Below are 18,096 nucleotides of genomic sequence, written 5' to 3' on the forward strand. Positions count from 1 at the left end.
CTAAAAATGATCTAAATATGCCAATTAAGGGGGCTGATATTCCCAGCCAATAGTAATAATATCTAAATATTATGCTGTTGCAGTTTTTGTATTTCATAAGTGAAAAGGAGAATCTTGTAGAGATTAGAGAAAAACAGTTACCTGAATTTCTTTTAATGTTTGAGGAGTTTTATTTCTAGTCAAAGGTGATATAAATATAGTCTTTATTATTTGTTGTCTCAAAAAATAGTCCCTCATTTTCTTTGTAAAAATTTTGCTTGAAAACTTGTTGCAGTTGACAAAGTGATGCACCAAAAAAGAAAAAAAAATTAGTAAGAGAAAATCCATAGATATATACTGATAGTTATAAATATCCTGTAACTCCTGTAACTAAAGAATCGCAGGTGGATTCTTTACCATCTGAGCCACCAGGGAAGCCCAATAGACTAATAATGAAAATAATAAATAGAAATTTATGTCTAAGTAATGGACAGAGGAGCCTGGCAGGCTACAGTCTATAGGGTTGCAACGAGTTGGACACGACTAAAGCAACTTAGCATGCAAGCCAAGTATTGTAAATAAGATTATAGACATAATTTCCTATTTAAAATGCAGTTCTTGAATGTCAATAACAATAACAATTATCTGGGTCTCAAATTGCAGATCATGTTTATTTTTTAATTGTTATAAAATACATATAACATAAAAATTACCATTTTAAAGGTAAATTTCAGTAGTGTAAAGTTTATTCATTTTGTTGGACAGCCGGTCCCTAGAACTTCTTCATCTTGCAAAACTGAAGCTCTGTACCCATTAAATAACAACTCTCTCTTCTCTCTTCCCCCATTCTTCTTTGTTTCTAGGAGTTTTTCTGCTCTAGACACCTCACCTAAGTGAAATCATACAATATTTGCCTTTTTGTTACTGGTTTATTACAGACTACATTTTTAAGGACTGAAAAGAGGAAGAAATTTGAAGAGGTTGGATAACTAAGAATGGCAGACTGATTTTGTCCTTTCAGGATAATTTATTTTGGCTTTTGCTGAAGAGTCTCTATTGTTTGCTTTCATCTCTTTTTCTGCTTAGATTTGTTATCAGGGAAGCTTTCTTCTCTTCGTGGAGTCAAATACATTCTCAGCCTCAATTGACATAATCATGTGTTGTTCTTTGTTGTCGTTTGCTTGTTTTTTAATTTTTTTCTCTATTATATGGATAAATTTCCTGACAGTGAACTACCCTCATTTCTGAAATAAACTCTAATGATAATATAGTGTATCATTCTTTTGATAACAGTATTATATTCAATTTAAATATATGAATTGAATGCATTCAGTTTTATCTAGGATTCTCAAAGTTGCATTTAGCTGCAACTTATGTTTGCATAAATGCATAACAGGCATTTATGTTTGCATGATTTTTGGTTGGTTGTTTGCTTGCTTTGTTTTGATAAGGGACATTGAAAGTTTAGTTATTTAAACTTTGCTGTCCTAATGAAGGGTTATGAGAGAGCCTTCTTCATAAGGTAGCTTGTCATCATTCTCTACAGCCTGCTGCTGCTGCTAAGTCGCTTCAGTCATGTCCGGCTCTGTGCGACCCCATAGATGGCAGCCCACCAGGCTCCCCCATCCCTGGGATTCTCCAGGCAAGAACACTGGAGTGGGTTGCCATTTCCTTCTCCAATGCATGAAAGTGAAAAGTGAAAGTGAAGTCGCTCAGTCGTGTCCGACTCTTAGCAACCCCATGGACTGCAGCCCACAAGGCTCCTCCGTCCATGGGATTTTCCAGGCAAGAGTACTGGAGTGGGGTGCCATTGCCTTCTCAGTCTCTACAGCCTGGGAGAGGGTAAATAGCATTGAGATTTGAAGACAAGGTAAAGGATAGCTCAAATCTAGCTGTGCACCCGTCTGTACCTGATGCCATTTTTAAAGGTGGTTTTTAAAATACTTATTTATGTTGTCCTAGGATCTTCACATTTTAGAGTGCACGTGAGCTCATTAAGATTCTAAGCATCTCAGTGGAACCTGAGCTTCTGCATTTCTAATAAGCTCTCAGGTTATGCCAATGCATTTGGTTCTGGAATCACAATTTGAATAACAAGAGACTAGCATGGTGGTCCCTAAATTTTGTTGCACATTGAAATCACCTGGGGAACTTTTAGAACATCTACATGTCTGGGACACATCCATACCAATTAAATCAGAATAGCTGGGAGTGGAAACCAGCATAAATTGTTTTTCAAGAACCCTATGGGCTTCAAATGATCAGCGAATTTTGGGAACCACTGTACAAATTGTTTTGTTCAGGTTCCACTTTGCTGAATTTTGGTTACTTCTAGTTTCGTAAATAATTGCCCATTTAAGTTTCAAAGTCAATAAGTTACGTTTTAATCTCTCATAATTCTTTTAATGAATTTGGTTTCTATGGTTATGTCTCACTTCTATTCTTGTACTTGAAGCTTGTAAATAATTTTTTTGTTTTGCTTGACTTTTTAGAGAATCTTATTTCCTTTTTTGCTTTAAATATTCCTCTTTTTTCCATATTATTAATTTCAGCTTTTGTCTTTAATTCCCTTTTTAATTTTTCTTGGATTGTTCTGTTGTTTTTCTATGGTGAATAATTTTCCTTTATTTTTGTCTTTCTTTCTTCATTGCTTCCTAGATAGTTGACAGTTTTTCTTTTGATTTTCTGTTTGATTCATTACTTATTTTCTTAATTTTCATGTGGTTAGAAGATATGGTCACTTTTTTTTTCGCTTTCACTTGTATTTACCAAAGATGAGACATAATGGCCTGATGGCCAGAAAAAATTCTCTGCTTTTAAGAATTTGCTAATGTTTTCTTTTTGGTAAAGGACATGATCAATTTTTATAAAATGTCTGTGGATATACCAAAAAAGTGTAAGTTGTATTTGAATGATAGAAAGTGAGTCTTTATCTAACAGTCGTGTTCACATCTAAGAGAGATGTATTCTGAATTCTCACTATATTTTTATCAAGTTTCTTGTATTTTATTGGCTTTCATTTTATTCATTTTCCAGAATATTTTTGGTGAATGTGAGATATGTGATTTATCTTACTCATTAATTATGTACTTCATTAATAATGTTATTTATCCTGTTTATTGTAATTCACCTTAAATTGCATCTTAACCATTGCTAATTGACACTGATTTTTTTTTTTTTTAATTTGCCAAAATTCTCTGCCTACTATTTTATTTTCAACGTTTTGTTCTTATTCTCATTTTAAGTATGTTCCTTAAAAATAGCTAGATTTTGTTTGCTTTAGTTAATCTAATGCTCTCTGTTGGATAATTCAGTTCAATCTTGTTGTAATGATTGATATACCTGATTTTATTCTTCCTATTTTACTTTATACTAATCATTTATTTTCACATCTTATAATCCTTATTTTGGCTGTCTTGATTAGCTCCTATTACATTTTGTTTCCTCACTGTACAATTCTACCTTCCCTTTCCCTACTCTTAGAATTAAATACCTCCTTTGTTATTATTTGAAAATAATAATACAGCCTGACTTAAAATAATACATATTGACTTATGTAGTGGTACTTCTGTATTTTAAAGAAGAGAAACAGGGGGCATAGAACAATTGCTTAGCTTTCCTTAAGTTTACATAGTAAGTGACAGAGTTAATTTATTAGTATAGTTTAATGTAATTTAATATAATTATATTAATTATAGTATATTATAACAATATGTAATATTTATTTTACTATAATGTCAATACAGTAAAAATAAACATAGTCCACTTAGTTAACCATAAAGTATATGTGCTAAGAAATTTTAAAACCTGCAAAAATTGATTTTCTTTAATAATTTGTAATAATACTGTTTCAAGGCCAGACAATAGGAATACATTTCTTGAAAGACTAATAGTTGTCTAAGAATCTTCGCTGAAACAGATTCTGGGAAGGTGATTTTTTACCAGTGAGATTTTCTAGACTTTCAACTTTTTGTATTTTATTTTCATAAATGATAGTGACTCATCCAATCCGTTTTATGAAGCACACATATAACCCTGGTATAAAAGCTTAGAAAATAAAATACAAAAATTCCCACAGAAGTATCCCACCAAAATACAGGGAATTTGGAAGAAACTGTCAATAAACCAGTTCAACAGTAAATTAAAAGAGGTATGTACCATGAACCAACAAAGATAATATAAGAATTCAGTAATATGTAACAATAAGAAATGCTGTAAGGGATAAAAAGGATAATCTCTACAAGACCAAAAAGGCATTTAATAATAATAACTATTCTGATCAGAAAAGTTTAAAAAACTCTGAGAAAACTAGAAATAAGTGAATATGTCAAATGCTGAGAAAGGAATCAATCATCAATGAATAGCCAAATTATTATTAACTGTGAAACTCTAAAAGTATTCTTGTTAATATTATGAGTAAATATTCCTGGTAGCACTCTTATTATTTACATGTATTTGAATGTTCTCTTCAAAGAAATGAGTATGTCTCTGAAAAAATCCTACCTTATTATAATAGTGAAAATTATAGCATTAATGAAAATTATAGATTAATTTCTCTATCAACTATCCACAATTAAAAACAAATCCCATTAATATGACTAATATGTAATTCTGGCAACAGGGAGGTGACGTGAAACACTCATGATCTGCCCGAGGGAATATAAATTGGCAAAAACCTTTATGGAAAGTAGCTTGACAGTTTTTACCAAGAGCTTTAAAAGAGTTTATGTCCTTTGACCCAGTAATTCCACTTCTGGGAACTCCAGCCTAAGAAAATCACAAGAATTGCTGACAAAGATTTGTGTACAAGGATGTTAATGGCAGTGCTGTTTATAATATTTTTTTAAATGGGAAATAACCTAAAATGCCAAACAATGGGAGAGTGGTCAAATAAAGTATGATACAGCCATGCAGTATAATAGGATACAGGCATTGAAATCATGCTGTTTAATCTAAAGGAAAAGATATAATGTTAATTAGAAAAAGTCAGAATATGCATTTATTTAAATTTGATATCAATTTTATAAAAATACATGTTTATATATTATATATGAAGGAAAATTTTAATGGACTGGAAGGAAAAACTAAACAAACATAAAAAAATATATTAATGTAGTACTATCAGAGTGTGTTAAAGTCAGTAAAGCTCTCTGCCAGATCATGTAAATAACCATCAGGGATTTACATTTCATATTGAAGCACAAACTTCATTCTAAATTAGTACTAAAATGTTATCCTTAGCTGTAGGCTGAGGTTCAGTCTCTGTGCAGAGAATCATTGTCTTTGCAATAATTAGTGTATCTATTTTATAATCATAGTTTCCATCCTTAACCACGGACGGTTCAGACCAGTTAGGAAACTGAAGAGAGCCCTGTCTTAGAAAATGACCAGTCTGTTAGGTTTCGTAGCTGAAGTTTTAGGAAGATCAGCAAAGAGTTAGTAAGAAATAATCTAGTGTTCTTGCCCTTTGCATCCATTAGCAAAAGGATTTAGGCATCTTTACACTCAGTTGAAGGAAGTGAACAATTGGAATCCCACAGCTGGAGCATGCCTGTGAGATATCCAGTGTCCTCTTCTTTTTCCAAATGAACAACGCAAGGAAACTAACAGGAAAACAGCCATGTAAGAAAAAGTGGAATCTAAGTGTTTCAGTGGGTTTGAGACACTCCTATCCAGTTTCCTATCCATAATGAGAATTCTTAAATGCAGTAGCAGGGGCGGGATCTTGATAGCCACTGGGAAACCCCCTATGTTTAGGTACTAGTTTCCTCATCTGTAAAATGGTAATAACTTGAGGATAACTGCGAACTTGGCATGGACTCACGCTTTCTAAGATTTTTGTAGCTTGGCGTGTCTTGGTTATTATTACCTTTGCAAGGTTTCACATTCCTTTCTAGGACTTTTCTTATTGGGTGACAAATCTGTTTACTGAGCCAAAAAAACAGTTCCTGGACTATGCAGAATAAGTCTAATCCACCATCTACATTAACAGTCCTTCAAATACTCGAAGACAGCTTTCATGAATTTAATAACTGCTTTCTGTGGTTTTTTTTTTTTTTAATTTCAAGAATAGAACACAGTAGACCATAAAAATGAGCCATTATCAGTCTTCCTTTGGATTTTCTGCGTGAATGTTGTTTAACATTTAAATGGTGCTGATTATAATTTGAGATATTAGCAGTTAGATATGCCATTGTGTCAGTCTGTTATTGTTTGTAAAGGAGGTTAAACACTATATTAACTTCTGAGTAGTGATTTATTGTTGCTTTTGTTAGAGAAAAATAAAAAGTGTAAAATAATATAATTTGATATTGCCTTTGAGAATTTTCAGTTTGCAAAGGTCTTTATTTCCTACTCAATTTTATTTTTTAAAAAGCATACATGTAGTGTAAATACAGCATCACATAAATGCTAAGTTGTTCTTTGCTTCCTGGCATAAGCTGTTGTGTAATATTGCTCTGTAACCATTAAGCAGCTGCTCTGTCTCAGAGATGCTCATATTTCCTTTGGTAGATAAAGGGAGTTTGCTAAATGAATGTCTCCAAATTGCTTTAAGATCTTTGGCCTTTCTGGCAGCTATTCTAGATTCACAGTGGTCTATGTTACACATGCAAACCATGTTTTTAGAAGGCCCCTACAGCCTGGAGGTTACAGATGGGGTTGTGTTAACAGCAAGAACCTGTGTTTTGCTGAGTCTTACCTTCTATACTGTATAGCAGGGCTCATGACCCGCTGCGTGATCCTCTCCAGTTATTTTGCCAGAGTCCTTAAGTACTATCTCTTATATGCTTGTGAGCAAGCACAATTAGCTGTCCAAGTACCATATCATCCACTGTTTCTTTTCTTTAGGCTGCCTCATCTTGGGTAATGCCTGTCCACGTCAAGGCTGTGCTGCATGCAGAGATGCATGAAGGGGGCAGCTGTCTGCTTCAGGTGTCTCTCCTAGGCTTCCAGTTGGCTGATTCCCACCAACCCCCCTCCCTGCCCCACATAAGGTCATTGTTATCTTGCTATGCCCCATGCAGGAGTGGAGCCCAGTGGGACCTATGATGTTGCATTTTTGCTTGTGGGTGCCAAAGCAGTTTGGACATACTTCTAATGCCTTTCACTGTTTTAGTAAAATAGCTCTTTCAGTTTTCCTTGTAGATCCAAATTCCTTGGAACTCGGGGAATTGGGGGTAGGGAGTGGAGAAGCATCCTGCAACATTCTGATTTGCCTTCCCTTTTCCATGTGATAGTCATCATGTCTGTCTGTGTATGACTGTCTTACTGTCTTCCTCCTGGTAGGATTACCTTGAGGTGGCTATCTGCTGCCTTAGGATTTGGTTCCTAATGGACCACACATCACTCCATCTTAATGAATATGACTGCAGCGGCTTCACTTTCACTTTTCACTTTCATGCATTGGAGAAGGAAATGGCAACCCACTCCAGTGTTCTTGCCTGGAGAATCCCAGGGATGGCGGAGCCTGGTGGGCTGCCGTCTTTGGGGTCGCACAGAGTCAGACACTACTGAAGCGACTTAGCAGCAGCAGCAGAGCATAACTAAGAAGCAAATAGAGTCCTGACTACTCTGGAGTAATAAGGAAATGAACTTCAGATAATATCTATATATTGAAATGTTAGCCTGTATTGTTCAGTCACTAAGTTGTATCTGCCTCTTTGTGACCGCATAGATTGTAGCACCCCGGGCTTCCCTGTCCTTCACTATCTCCCAGAGTTTGCTTAGATTCATGTCCCTTGAGTCAGTGATGCCATCCAACCATCTCGTAATCTGTCACTCTGTTCTTCTCCTGCCCTCAATCTTTCCCAGCGTTCGGGTACACATGGAATAATTTATATAAATAAATTGAAGTATTTACCATTTATTTACTCTTTCATCAATTTGCAAATATCTGTGAGCTGTTTGAACACTCCTAGTGCCTTGGTAGTTATTTTATACTAAATGCCTAAAGTTGTACATTAGTTACACAACAAAGTTAGAGATATAATTTGCCTGTAATCATTACACTTTCCCATCCTGCCCAATAACTTAAATAAACTCCTAGGCAAACAAATTCCAGGGAATAACAAGAATCAGTAAAATTATCCTTCAGTCTTAAGCTAGCTTTATCTTCATTGTTATAAAATTATTAAGGTATGCATTTGTGACCATGTTTCAAAAAGTTGAATTTTACAGTTTTTTTCTGCAAGCGTTTACTGGTTAGTGTATGCTGCTGCTGCTAAGTCACTTCAGTCGTGTCCGACTCTGTGCGACCCCATAGACGGCGGCCCACCAGGCTCCCCCGTCCCTGGGATTCTCCAGGCAACAACACTGGCGTGGGTTGCCATTTCCTTCTCCAATGCATGAGAGTGAAAAGTCAAAGTGAAGTCGCTCAGTCGTGTCCAACTCTTAGCGACCCCATGGACTGCAGCCTACCAGGCTTCTCCACCCATGAGATTTTCCAGGCAAGAGTACTGGAGTGGGGTGCCATTGCCTTATATGTGGGCTCTGACTTAGTTGTTAGGGGAGAAGCAGATGGACAAAACCCAGTCACTCCCCCAAATAAGAAAAAACACAAGACTTGAAAACAGTTATCTTGGAAAACTTGAATGTACAAAGTGATGTAAAGTAAGTACAAACCAGGTGCTATGTGAATATAGGAAAAGAGATCAATTTTAGTTGGCATAGGGGTTGGGAGAGGAGGGTGGAGAAGCAGTTTATGGAGCGGGCAGTGGCTGAGCTGGACACGGAAGGCTGAGAGTTGAGTGTGGATAGAGGGCCTTCTGATCAGAGGCAGCTATGTGAGAATGACATGAGGGTGGGCCTTTACAGAGCGAATAACCTTGTCTGATTGGTTAAGCACACAGGCTGTCATCATGATAAGTAAAGTCTCTAAATTTAATGTACTTGTCATATGTAAAATGTTTACTATACATAAAGTACAGTGTAAGCTATTATACTTTAGAGCAACAAAAACAATAATAATAACCTGTCAGAAATTAAAACTGTCTTTGTCTCCAACCACAGAGCGGGAGTTGATGTCCTTTTGTGTCTCAATGGCTTTTAGCACTTTGTACAATGGTATCTATCTGAAAGTTTCTCAATAATCACTGAAATGAATTCACCCTGACAGAAAATTAATTGCTCAAGAAGTAGGCGTTTCTTAAAATAGAGCTGCATTAAGTGGGGACATTTAGTTCTTATCCTCTTAAAAATGTATATCTTTTTTAAAGTAATGATTTAATATGAGACCTGAGTTTTATCACCAGCTGAGATCTCATAATTTCTTCTCATTCTTTTATTCTTTTTCTAAAGAAGGTGAATGGATGGATATAAAACAGTGTTCAAACAGCCTTCAGACATACACAGCTCCTCTGTTTATTCCCAACAGTGATGTATATGTATTAAGTAAATGATTTTCTGTCTTTTCATGCTATGTATGGTTAAAAAGTAGGGTGGTGACTCTCATTCTGGTAAAGTTTCTAAATGATTATTTATAGTTATCTTGAGACTGGAATTCAGTGTGAATATTTCAGTGTGTGCATGATTGTTGCCTCCATGAGCCAGTCCTAATTTATTGGTGATGTTTAATCTGTGCCTACTCTGCATTTTATAGTTTTATCTCGCTTATGCATAACTCTGTAAGGTAGCTAATTTTATTGATATTATCTTTAATATATGAATGGAAACTCTGAGGCACAAAGAGTCTAATGTTCCAGGACAATTATTATTATAAATTTCTTTAAGTTCATTATTATCATGATTAATTATTCCAGGACGCCATGGTGGCACAGTGTAGTCAGGAGTCAAAGCCCAGCTCTTCGACGTGAGTGGACCATGTTGCTAAACCACTCATGCCTGCCTTTCCTACACTAAATCAACCTCTCAGTCAGCCCCAAAGTGTTCTGCAGCATTGGATCAAATTGCCATTTCTTGGAATTTAGAGTTTTTTCCTGGAAGCATTTGAATACTGAGGATTTTCACACTTATTCTCTCCCTGGGGCAGCAGGTAGATGGAATGAGTAGCCGTATTCCATCTACCTGAGGTGTTCATCCCCTCCTCACCACCATGAAACTTCCTTCTCATTGGCTAGAACCTGGGGACACGGCAGTCGCTGAGAGTTCCATTTCCAGTCCTGGGCAGAGCTAGGCCAGCCAGGAATCCGTTTGACTCTGGCTCCTGACCAGTGGAGGTCCCTGAAGGGTCAGGAGGCATTCCTGGAGGTCTGGCCTCACCACTGTTTGCCAGAAAAAAGGATCCTGTTTTTGAAATGGAGTACCAGGGAGTGGCAGCAGGGTGAGAAAGCAGTGAAATTGTGTGAGGTATATTAAAGGTGCACGGAAATAGGTCCGTGTGAAGTATTTGCTCTGTGTACCAGTTCTGCTTTTGTGTGATTCAGGACAGGAACAAAGGTGGGAGGGCTGGTAACAGCAACTCACTTTTCTTTACTCAGGGAAGGATTTGTTAAAGAACAGTGGTTTCCAGAGATCTTTGAAGTAATTCCAACAAGGTGCTAATTGTGGTTGTGGTTTTCCTTTTTCATTCTTTCTTTTTTTTTAAATGATTGGACTTTAGTCTACCAGGTGCTACTGCCCAAGGGCCCCTAAACCTTCATTCCCTATGCATGAGCCATGGCAAATAAAACCATACCAATTGCCTTGTACACTTGGAAAGTTAAAATTTCTTTCTGAGAGATTATTTAGCTTCTAAACTGAAAACTTCTGTTTTAAAAGACTCAGTTTGCATTTCATAAGCATTTTGTTTTTATGTGTCTTTGTTGTAAGCATACTTGGTTTTTAGTCTAAGCTTTGTTTTGAAACACTTGAGTGAATTCTAGTGTTAAATCATTTATTTGCTTCCTGCTTATGTTGATCTCTTTCTTCTTGATGTTTATTTTCAGGATACCTTGAGGATAGTTTTGTAAAATCTGGAGTCTTCAATGTATCAGAACTTGTGAGGGTATCTAGAAGTAAGTAAACTCTTTGCTTATTATTTAATTATACAGTATGACTTAAAATATTTTGTATTTTGAAAATGAAATACAGTATGAAAAGAACTGTGTATTAGGGTAATTTGAGCTTTAAAATCTCTAACTTTTTGATTTCACAAATGAAGTTAATTTGTCTGGCTTTCTGAAATATTTGCATTTAAATCCGTACTTTTTGTAGTACAAAAATAATTTGGGGTTTGTTCTGCTTGCTGTGTTGTTGGTATTCATTTAATTCACTGTTCACTCTGTGACCATAGATGGTCATTTATATCAAAGGAAGTGTGATTAATTAAATGTACTCAGTGTTGTTATGATAACCCACATAAGTTTCCTGTAGATAAGTGCTTTTTCATTTTGCTAACATTTTGGTGGGGGCTTGGAGATGTACAGGATATACACGCTAACAGGCAGAGTGTAGAGGGATGCAGAAATTAACTTTGCAGATTGTAGTTGGATATAGATAGAAAGCATTGTTATCCAAAACAATGTCAAATTGTTTTCACTGGCCACCTCACCTGAGACACCATTCTTGGCAGCCTGGAGGAGAATTTTCTCAAGTAAAGTGTACCTGGTCAGCTAACTAAGCAAGGAGGAAGTTTTCTTGATCACCTCTTTTAGTTGTTATTACGGTGTCTGCAGATATATGTAAGAGGCTGTTCTTATCTCATTGATTATGCTGAAGGGAGTGACTCATTTCTACTTGCTCTCTTCTTTGATTTAGCTTATTTATGTACCTATGATGGCTGTATTTTCACCTGACGTTTTGATAGGGAGTGTCACAGTTTGAAATGGTTTATTCAGATGATGTAGGGCCACTCTGGTCCCTGTTTAAGCTGTGTTTTTCACTTGGGTCAAATTCAGAGGTCATGAACAAGAATTATGATGATCCAAAAAGAATAAAAACAAAATGAGTTACTGAGGCTAAGTGTAGGTAGTACTTTAGCATGGCATTCAGTGAAGTAGGTGACTTTGTCTTTGGGACTGTAGTTTCTCAAATACAGACTTCTGAACTGACTAGTGCACCTAGCCTGTGTTTCAGAGAGTTCTGTGAATAAACATTTAAGACTTTAGTAGCATCCTTTCTGACATAATTCTGCAGTGGATAAATATTATGCCCCAAATACTTCTGCCTTCATCTGTTGACTAAGGAGTAGTATAAGTGACCAAAACTTCATATCCTGTGTCCCTGTGTCTATTGGATTCATGTTTGCTAGGCAAGAGGATTTTGGTGGTCTACTTCATTGACCAAGGCCATGAGACGTCTGTGTTTTTCCTGATCAATATGTGTTGTGCTAAGACTGCAATATTTGAACTTTTTATGTTTATTTTTAATTTGGAAAGGAACGTGCCTGAGTGACTTACTACCACTTAATGGCATTGTGTAAGGAAGGGAGTATTTGAAGGTGGGTAGTTGTGTTTGTGTGTGTGTGTGTTGCTCTTTAGCAGAGAGGCTATGCTGCTACAGTTATGAGACTTTATGAAATTATTTGTTTAAATTTGTAATTTTCTCAGTTTTATACTTCTATCCTTCTTAAAAGGATAATAGCATTATCTGTCAGAAAATATTATTAGTTCCTCATTAGAGGTAACATTGGAGAAGGCAATGACACCCCACTCCAGTACTCTTGCCTGGCAAATCCCATGGATGGAGGAGCCTGGTGGGCTGCAGTCCGTGGGGTCCCTAGGAGTCAGACATGATTGAGCGACTTCACTTTCACTTTTCACTTTCATGCATTGGAGAAGGAAATGGCAACCCACTTCAGTGTTCTTGCCTGGAGAATCCCAGGGATGGGGGAACCTGGTGGGCTGCCGTCTATGGGGTCGCACAGAGTCGGACACGACTGAGGCGACTTAGCAGAGGTAGCATTGGAGAAGGAAATGGCAACCCACTCCAGTGTTCTTGCCTGGAGAATCCCAGGGATGGGGGAGCCTGGTGGGCTGCCGTCTATGGGATCGCACAGAGTTGGACACGACTGAAGTGTCTTAACAGCAGCAGCAGCAGAGGTAACATTATGTTAGACGCTATGGGAGAACCATATGAGAACTTACAAAAACCCAGATTGGTACTGTGAGAAGATTGATACTGTGAGAAATCTGAATTTGAAACTTAAAAAATATATTTCTATAACAGTTCAGAAGTGAGGTAAATTTAACATACATCATTCATTCTTTCTTAAATCACACTCTCATCTCTTAGAGATTTTTAAGTTAGCTGTTATAACAAACATTACTGATTTGTAATTAGTATGTTAATTATCTATATTCATTCATTAGCTAATTAATTCAGCAAACATTTTCTATCCCATATGTAAATAGGTGTCTCTGAAATGCTTGAGAAGTTATTCTCCTAAGTGTTTAATATATCCACATTATAACCTTATTTATACAATTGAACTTCATTGTTTATGAAATAGGTTTTGCTAAGTAAACATCAACTTCAGCACAACCCTTTTGCTGTACATCACGAATTCTGACTTCTTGAGGGTTTACGATATGTTAATGGTTTCTGTCCTCTGGGGTTTTACTCTGGTATGACCCTCTAATGTGAATGTTGACTTTAGCTAATGAAGTTGTTCAATTTTAGGATAGTGATCTTTCTGGTGAACGATATTATCTCCATCTTAAAAGTTGATTTAGGATCAGCTTTTGGAGTGAGGAGAACAATAAGAGAGATTAAGGGTTGCCCTCTAACCCTTAGAATCTGAGGTTCTTCTGAGCTTGGTTTCTAAGAGGGTATTGGCAGCCTCTTAAACATGATTTGCAGCCTTAAGGCCCCTTGCTGCTCTCTGGGAGAGGTGCTAACAATGATCTTTGCATCTGATATAAGTTTTTCCCGAGGCTTTTAAATAGGCATATCTGCTGGGACTTGCAGTTCTTATACACTTTGTCATTAGATAAATTTTGTGCATGTGCTGTTTTAGAATTTGGCCGTGTTCATTATTAATCTACTTTAATTTCTGTAATCTCCCGTTTAGTGTCAAAATCTACACTAAATTTTACATTGCTTGTGTGTAAATCTGTAGACAAAATGCTTTTGTTTTGTTTTTCTTAAGCCATGACTAAAGCTTTACTTTCCATCTTGTCCACACACCCCTGCCCCAGTTTTAATGAGACTTAGTTGACATGTAGCACTGTATAATTTTAAGGTATATAGCATAATTGCTTGACTGACATATACTGTGAAATACCATAGTAAGTTTAGTTAATGTCTATCATCTCATGCAGTCATGCAGCTGTTAAAAAAGAGAAAAAGAGAAAATGTTATTTCCTTGTGATGAGAACTCTTAGGATCTACTCTCTTAACTGCTTTATATATATATATATATATATATATATGCTACATTAGCTATAGTCATTGTTTTGTACATTACATCCCCAGTATCTATTTATTTTATAACTAGAAGTTTGTACATTTTGTGCTAACTTCCTCCAATTCTCCCTCCCCACTAATACCCACCTCTAGTAAACTTTTCTATGAGCTTGTTTTTTGTTTGTTTAGATTCCACGTATAAGTGAGATCATACAATATTTGTAAATAAATTATTTGTGTTGCTTCCTTGATATTTTGAAATAATCCTTCTGGTACAAAATTTAGAAAAAAAAATAATATTTCCAAAGATCTGTAATTGTCATTTTCCTATAAATTATACCTAGTATGCTTATGGTCAAACAATCTGTGTTGACTGTCATGCCATATGTTTATTAAATAGGAACTACAGATCTTTGTCTAAATATTGCATGAGCTTAATAAATTGCAGCTAATTGATATAAGATATAACATGTAAGTTTCCTGTTGGTAACTCAGTTCTTTGAATTGTATCCATTATTACCATCGAAAGCCAAACAGATTGTTTTACTTTCACTGAACCCCTCAAATGCCTCCTTCCAGCACTACTCTGCTTTCCAATGTCACGTAGAACATGATTCTAATAATAAACTTTAAAGCATGTGGTTATTGTGGGATTTCTTACCTTGCATTTTTTTAACCTCTGGTGTACCTCAAGCCACAACAAGCAACTACATTTTAACTGTCCAAAGAACTGAAGCCAATAGGCATAGTTATACATTGAAAACTAGTATTTTTTATATAAAATGAGGCTAAATCATATTATGTAATATGAACAACCTAACAGCAGGCAGAAACTGCAGATCTTTAGAGCTGAGACTAATCTTGTATGTATTAATTTATTTTGACTTAATTTTTAATAGAGCTATCCATTGTATATTCCTTGATTATTTCTCTGCAATAAACCGTGTACCCTCTAATCACATTTTCTTAAAAAATACGTTGTTAGTCTTGGCCTGCCTGATACTGAAATACAATTCAACTGATAGTGAACACATTTCAGATGTCTATTGAAAATTCTAGGTAAGGAAAATCCCTTGAAAATCAACGGTCCCTTTGGAATTTTATACTCAACATGAGGTTAGTTTGGAGAAAGGGGAAGATTAAGTGGACTCTCTGTTGTAGTGTGAATCTCAGAGGCTCTAGAGTTTTGTTGCCATGGGCTAGGATACACTTTCCCTCATTGATGATCTTGAAGGCCTGGTGAAAACAGGTGAAGAAATAGAATTTATTCTTAATCATTGTCCTTTGACACCAACCTGGCTGGTCTCCACCTTGCATGTCATCTCTGCCCATGACCTTGCTCTTTTAGCAACTGCTATTTAGAGTAACTTCCTTTGAGTACCCGCCTCATCCTCTAGAGCTCTGGGCCAGCTGTGGCTTTCTGCAGATTTCTTGGACCATTCAAGCTTATATCGGATTCTTCTTCCCTTGAAATCCTATAGCGTTTGTTGATCATGTCGTTCTTGTGGAAGTTTCACTATAATCTGCATGATGCTTGTATTTCTGTGCTTTTCATGAGTGTTCTGTTTACCCAGCTTGTTGCCCCATGTGTCTTATTAAGGACAGGAACTATCTTGTATCTTAGACTGGTTTGTGTCCCTTTCAGCACCTGTCAGTAATGGATACAATAACTTGTTGATTGCACAGACCTTCAGTGGATAGATTCATTTGTACCATTCATTTGTACCTATTTACTGCTTTTCATAGGTTTTTGGACCGTTTCATCTTTGCTAACCACTGTAGGTTGCCAGGGAAGAGTTTTGGGGGAGAAAGCAAGAAAAGGGGACTCATACTTGTTGAATATCTGTTATCCACTAGGCATCATGATAGACTTTTATCACTCCTTACCTCATTTCATCCTCAAAATAGTCATATGTGATAGCTTATTATAATTCTCATTTTATAGTTCAGGAAACTGAGGTTTATAGCACATAAATGGCAGAAGGAGTTAAAATGTTGTCTATTTCCCAGTACTCTCCTCATTCTAACACAACATGCTGCCTGAAAGATTTATTCAAGAAGTTTAGAAACCAATTTTAAAAATTTAGAAAGCTGTAATCCATGGTATGACAACCAATACTTACATCAAAAATCTTAGTTCACAATATATCAGCAAACTCAAAAAGACTTTTTGATTTATACCTTAAAGTATAAAACTCCATGAGTATATTTTAAATGACTTATGAAGTTGAGCATATCAACTTTTTAAAAAACAAGACATAAAGTAAAACTGTACTTCCTATTCATATATGAAACCGAATATGTATTTTGGAAAAAGAAATCTTGACTTTTATTTCATATTTGTCAATTTTACTTATATACTTGTCCTAATACAATAATTATTTTTATATCAAATATTAGAAATATGATCTCTAATGTACTTTAATATTAATGTTAATATTATTATAAAACAATCTTTTTATGGAACTATTTTAATTTGATTTAATTTAATTTTAATTTTTATTTAACAATAATTTGATTTTTAAGAGCTGAGTTAGTACAAAGGGCCTTGCTTTGTCCTGAGCAATAATCAGCATGTGTTGTGCCCTGTGGAGCATCCATAGTCCAGTGGGATGGCAGATGTAGTGACGGCTAACAGTAAGGACTGAATGAAGAAGCTTGGGCAGTGCGAGCAGAGGAAGGGGTAACCAGTGATGGCCGTCTTAGTGCCTTGAGTTTCCACACGTGAACACTGGCATAGTGAGGATGTTTGCAAGTCTTAACCAATGGACGGTTGATACTAGAGTCTTAAGGTAAAGAGAATTCCTCTCATCCTTGCCCAGAGGCATGGAAAATATGAGATTATTATAACTGAATAGAGATGACAATAGTAAATGCCACTCCCAATGCTCTTTTTGTTGTTTTATTCCTCAGCGCCCATAACCCAGGGAACTGGAGTCAACTTTCCAATTGGAGAAATCCCAAGCCAACCATACTATCATGACATGAACTCGGGGGTCAATCTTCAGAGGTCTTTGTCTTCTCCACCAAGCAGGTAACTCAAAGAGGAACTGCTTTTCTTCTCAGTCTGGTATGCAAACAGGTAGATAGGGAGACGTGCACATAGGTTTGTCGGTAAACAGTGTGGAAATAAAACAAAAAGCTCAACATTCTTTGCTGATTTTTCACAGAGTTTTACTCTTTCTTGGTTGAACTTATTTTGAAATTTGAAAGTTAAGTGTAATTGTTGTTCAGAGCATTTTAAACAATCATTTTGGGGGTGGGGGGACAAGGGAACTATGAAAATGTATTAATATGATTTTTATCTTCTATGAAGTATTGTAATTTCACAAGTTATGTAATTCTTTTGGTGACCTTAAAAATGATGTTGCCCTGGTTTAGGACTGATCCACCCAACTTTTATCCTAATACCATGTCCAAACTGGGGATAATGAAGTGAAAAATAAAATGTGTCATTTATTTAACTTTAAAAGGCCTTATTCTAGGCCACAGGTTTGCCAAGTTCTTCAGTTGATGCTCTTTGAATAATTTAGTTAACTTTTAGTTACCAGTGAAAGTATTACCTGCTCTGAGATTTGGCTGAACCAGTTGGGAAAGAGCTACAGTGAGGTGACTTTGTCTTTTGGTTCTCTGCTGACATTCTCATTTTTCTCTCTCGACCTTCTAATTGTAACCTTCAGGAGTTTAAAAGGAAATCTTCTATTTAAATGAGGGAAAATTAGCTTGGAAAGTTATTGTACATTAGAATTTCATGATATGTTCCTTTACTATAGAATGATAGAAGAGGGCTGAGTGAACGAGAAGGCAAGATAAGCAGATATTGTAGCTTTATTG

At 36.0% G+C, this 18,096-nt stretch overlaps 1 protein-coding gene across 12 annotated transcripts in view; it reads left to right on the forward strand.

The window, feature by feature from the left end:
* Positions 1–18,096, forward strand: part of NFIB (nuclear factor I B) — a 257,801-nt gene that overhangs the window by 173,733 nt on the left and 65,972 nt on the right. For all 12 annotated transcript variants that reach the window (XR_011568030.1, XM_070794542.1, XM_019965916.2 and 9 more), the window contains exons 4-5: positions 10,863–10,931; positions 17,176–17,296. Coding sequence is in view for 11 of the 12 variants with exons in the window: in XM_070794542.1 (XP_070650643.1) it covers positions 10,863–10,931; positions 17,176–17,296 (190 nt within the window). In the remaining variant the exon portion in view is untranslated. The remainder of the gene's footprint in view (positions 1–10,862; positions 10,932–17,175; positions 17,297–18,096) is intronic.

Source organism: Bos indicus, chromosome 8 (assembly GCF_029378745.1).
Source record: "Bos indicus isolate NIAB-ARS_2022 breed Sahiwal x Tharparkar chromosome 8, NIAB-ARS_B.indTharparkar_mat_pri_1.0, whole genome shotgun sequence".
Taxonomy (NCBI): Eukaryota; Metazoa; Chordata; class Mammalia; order Artiodactyla; family Bovidae; genus Bos; species Bos indicus.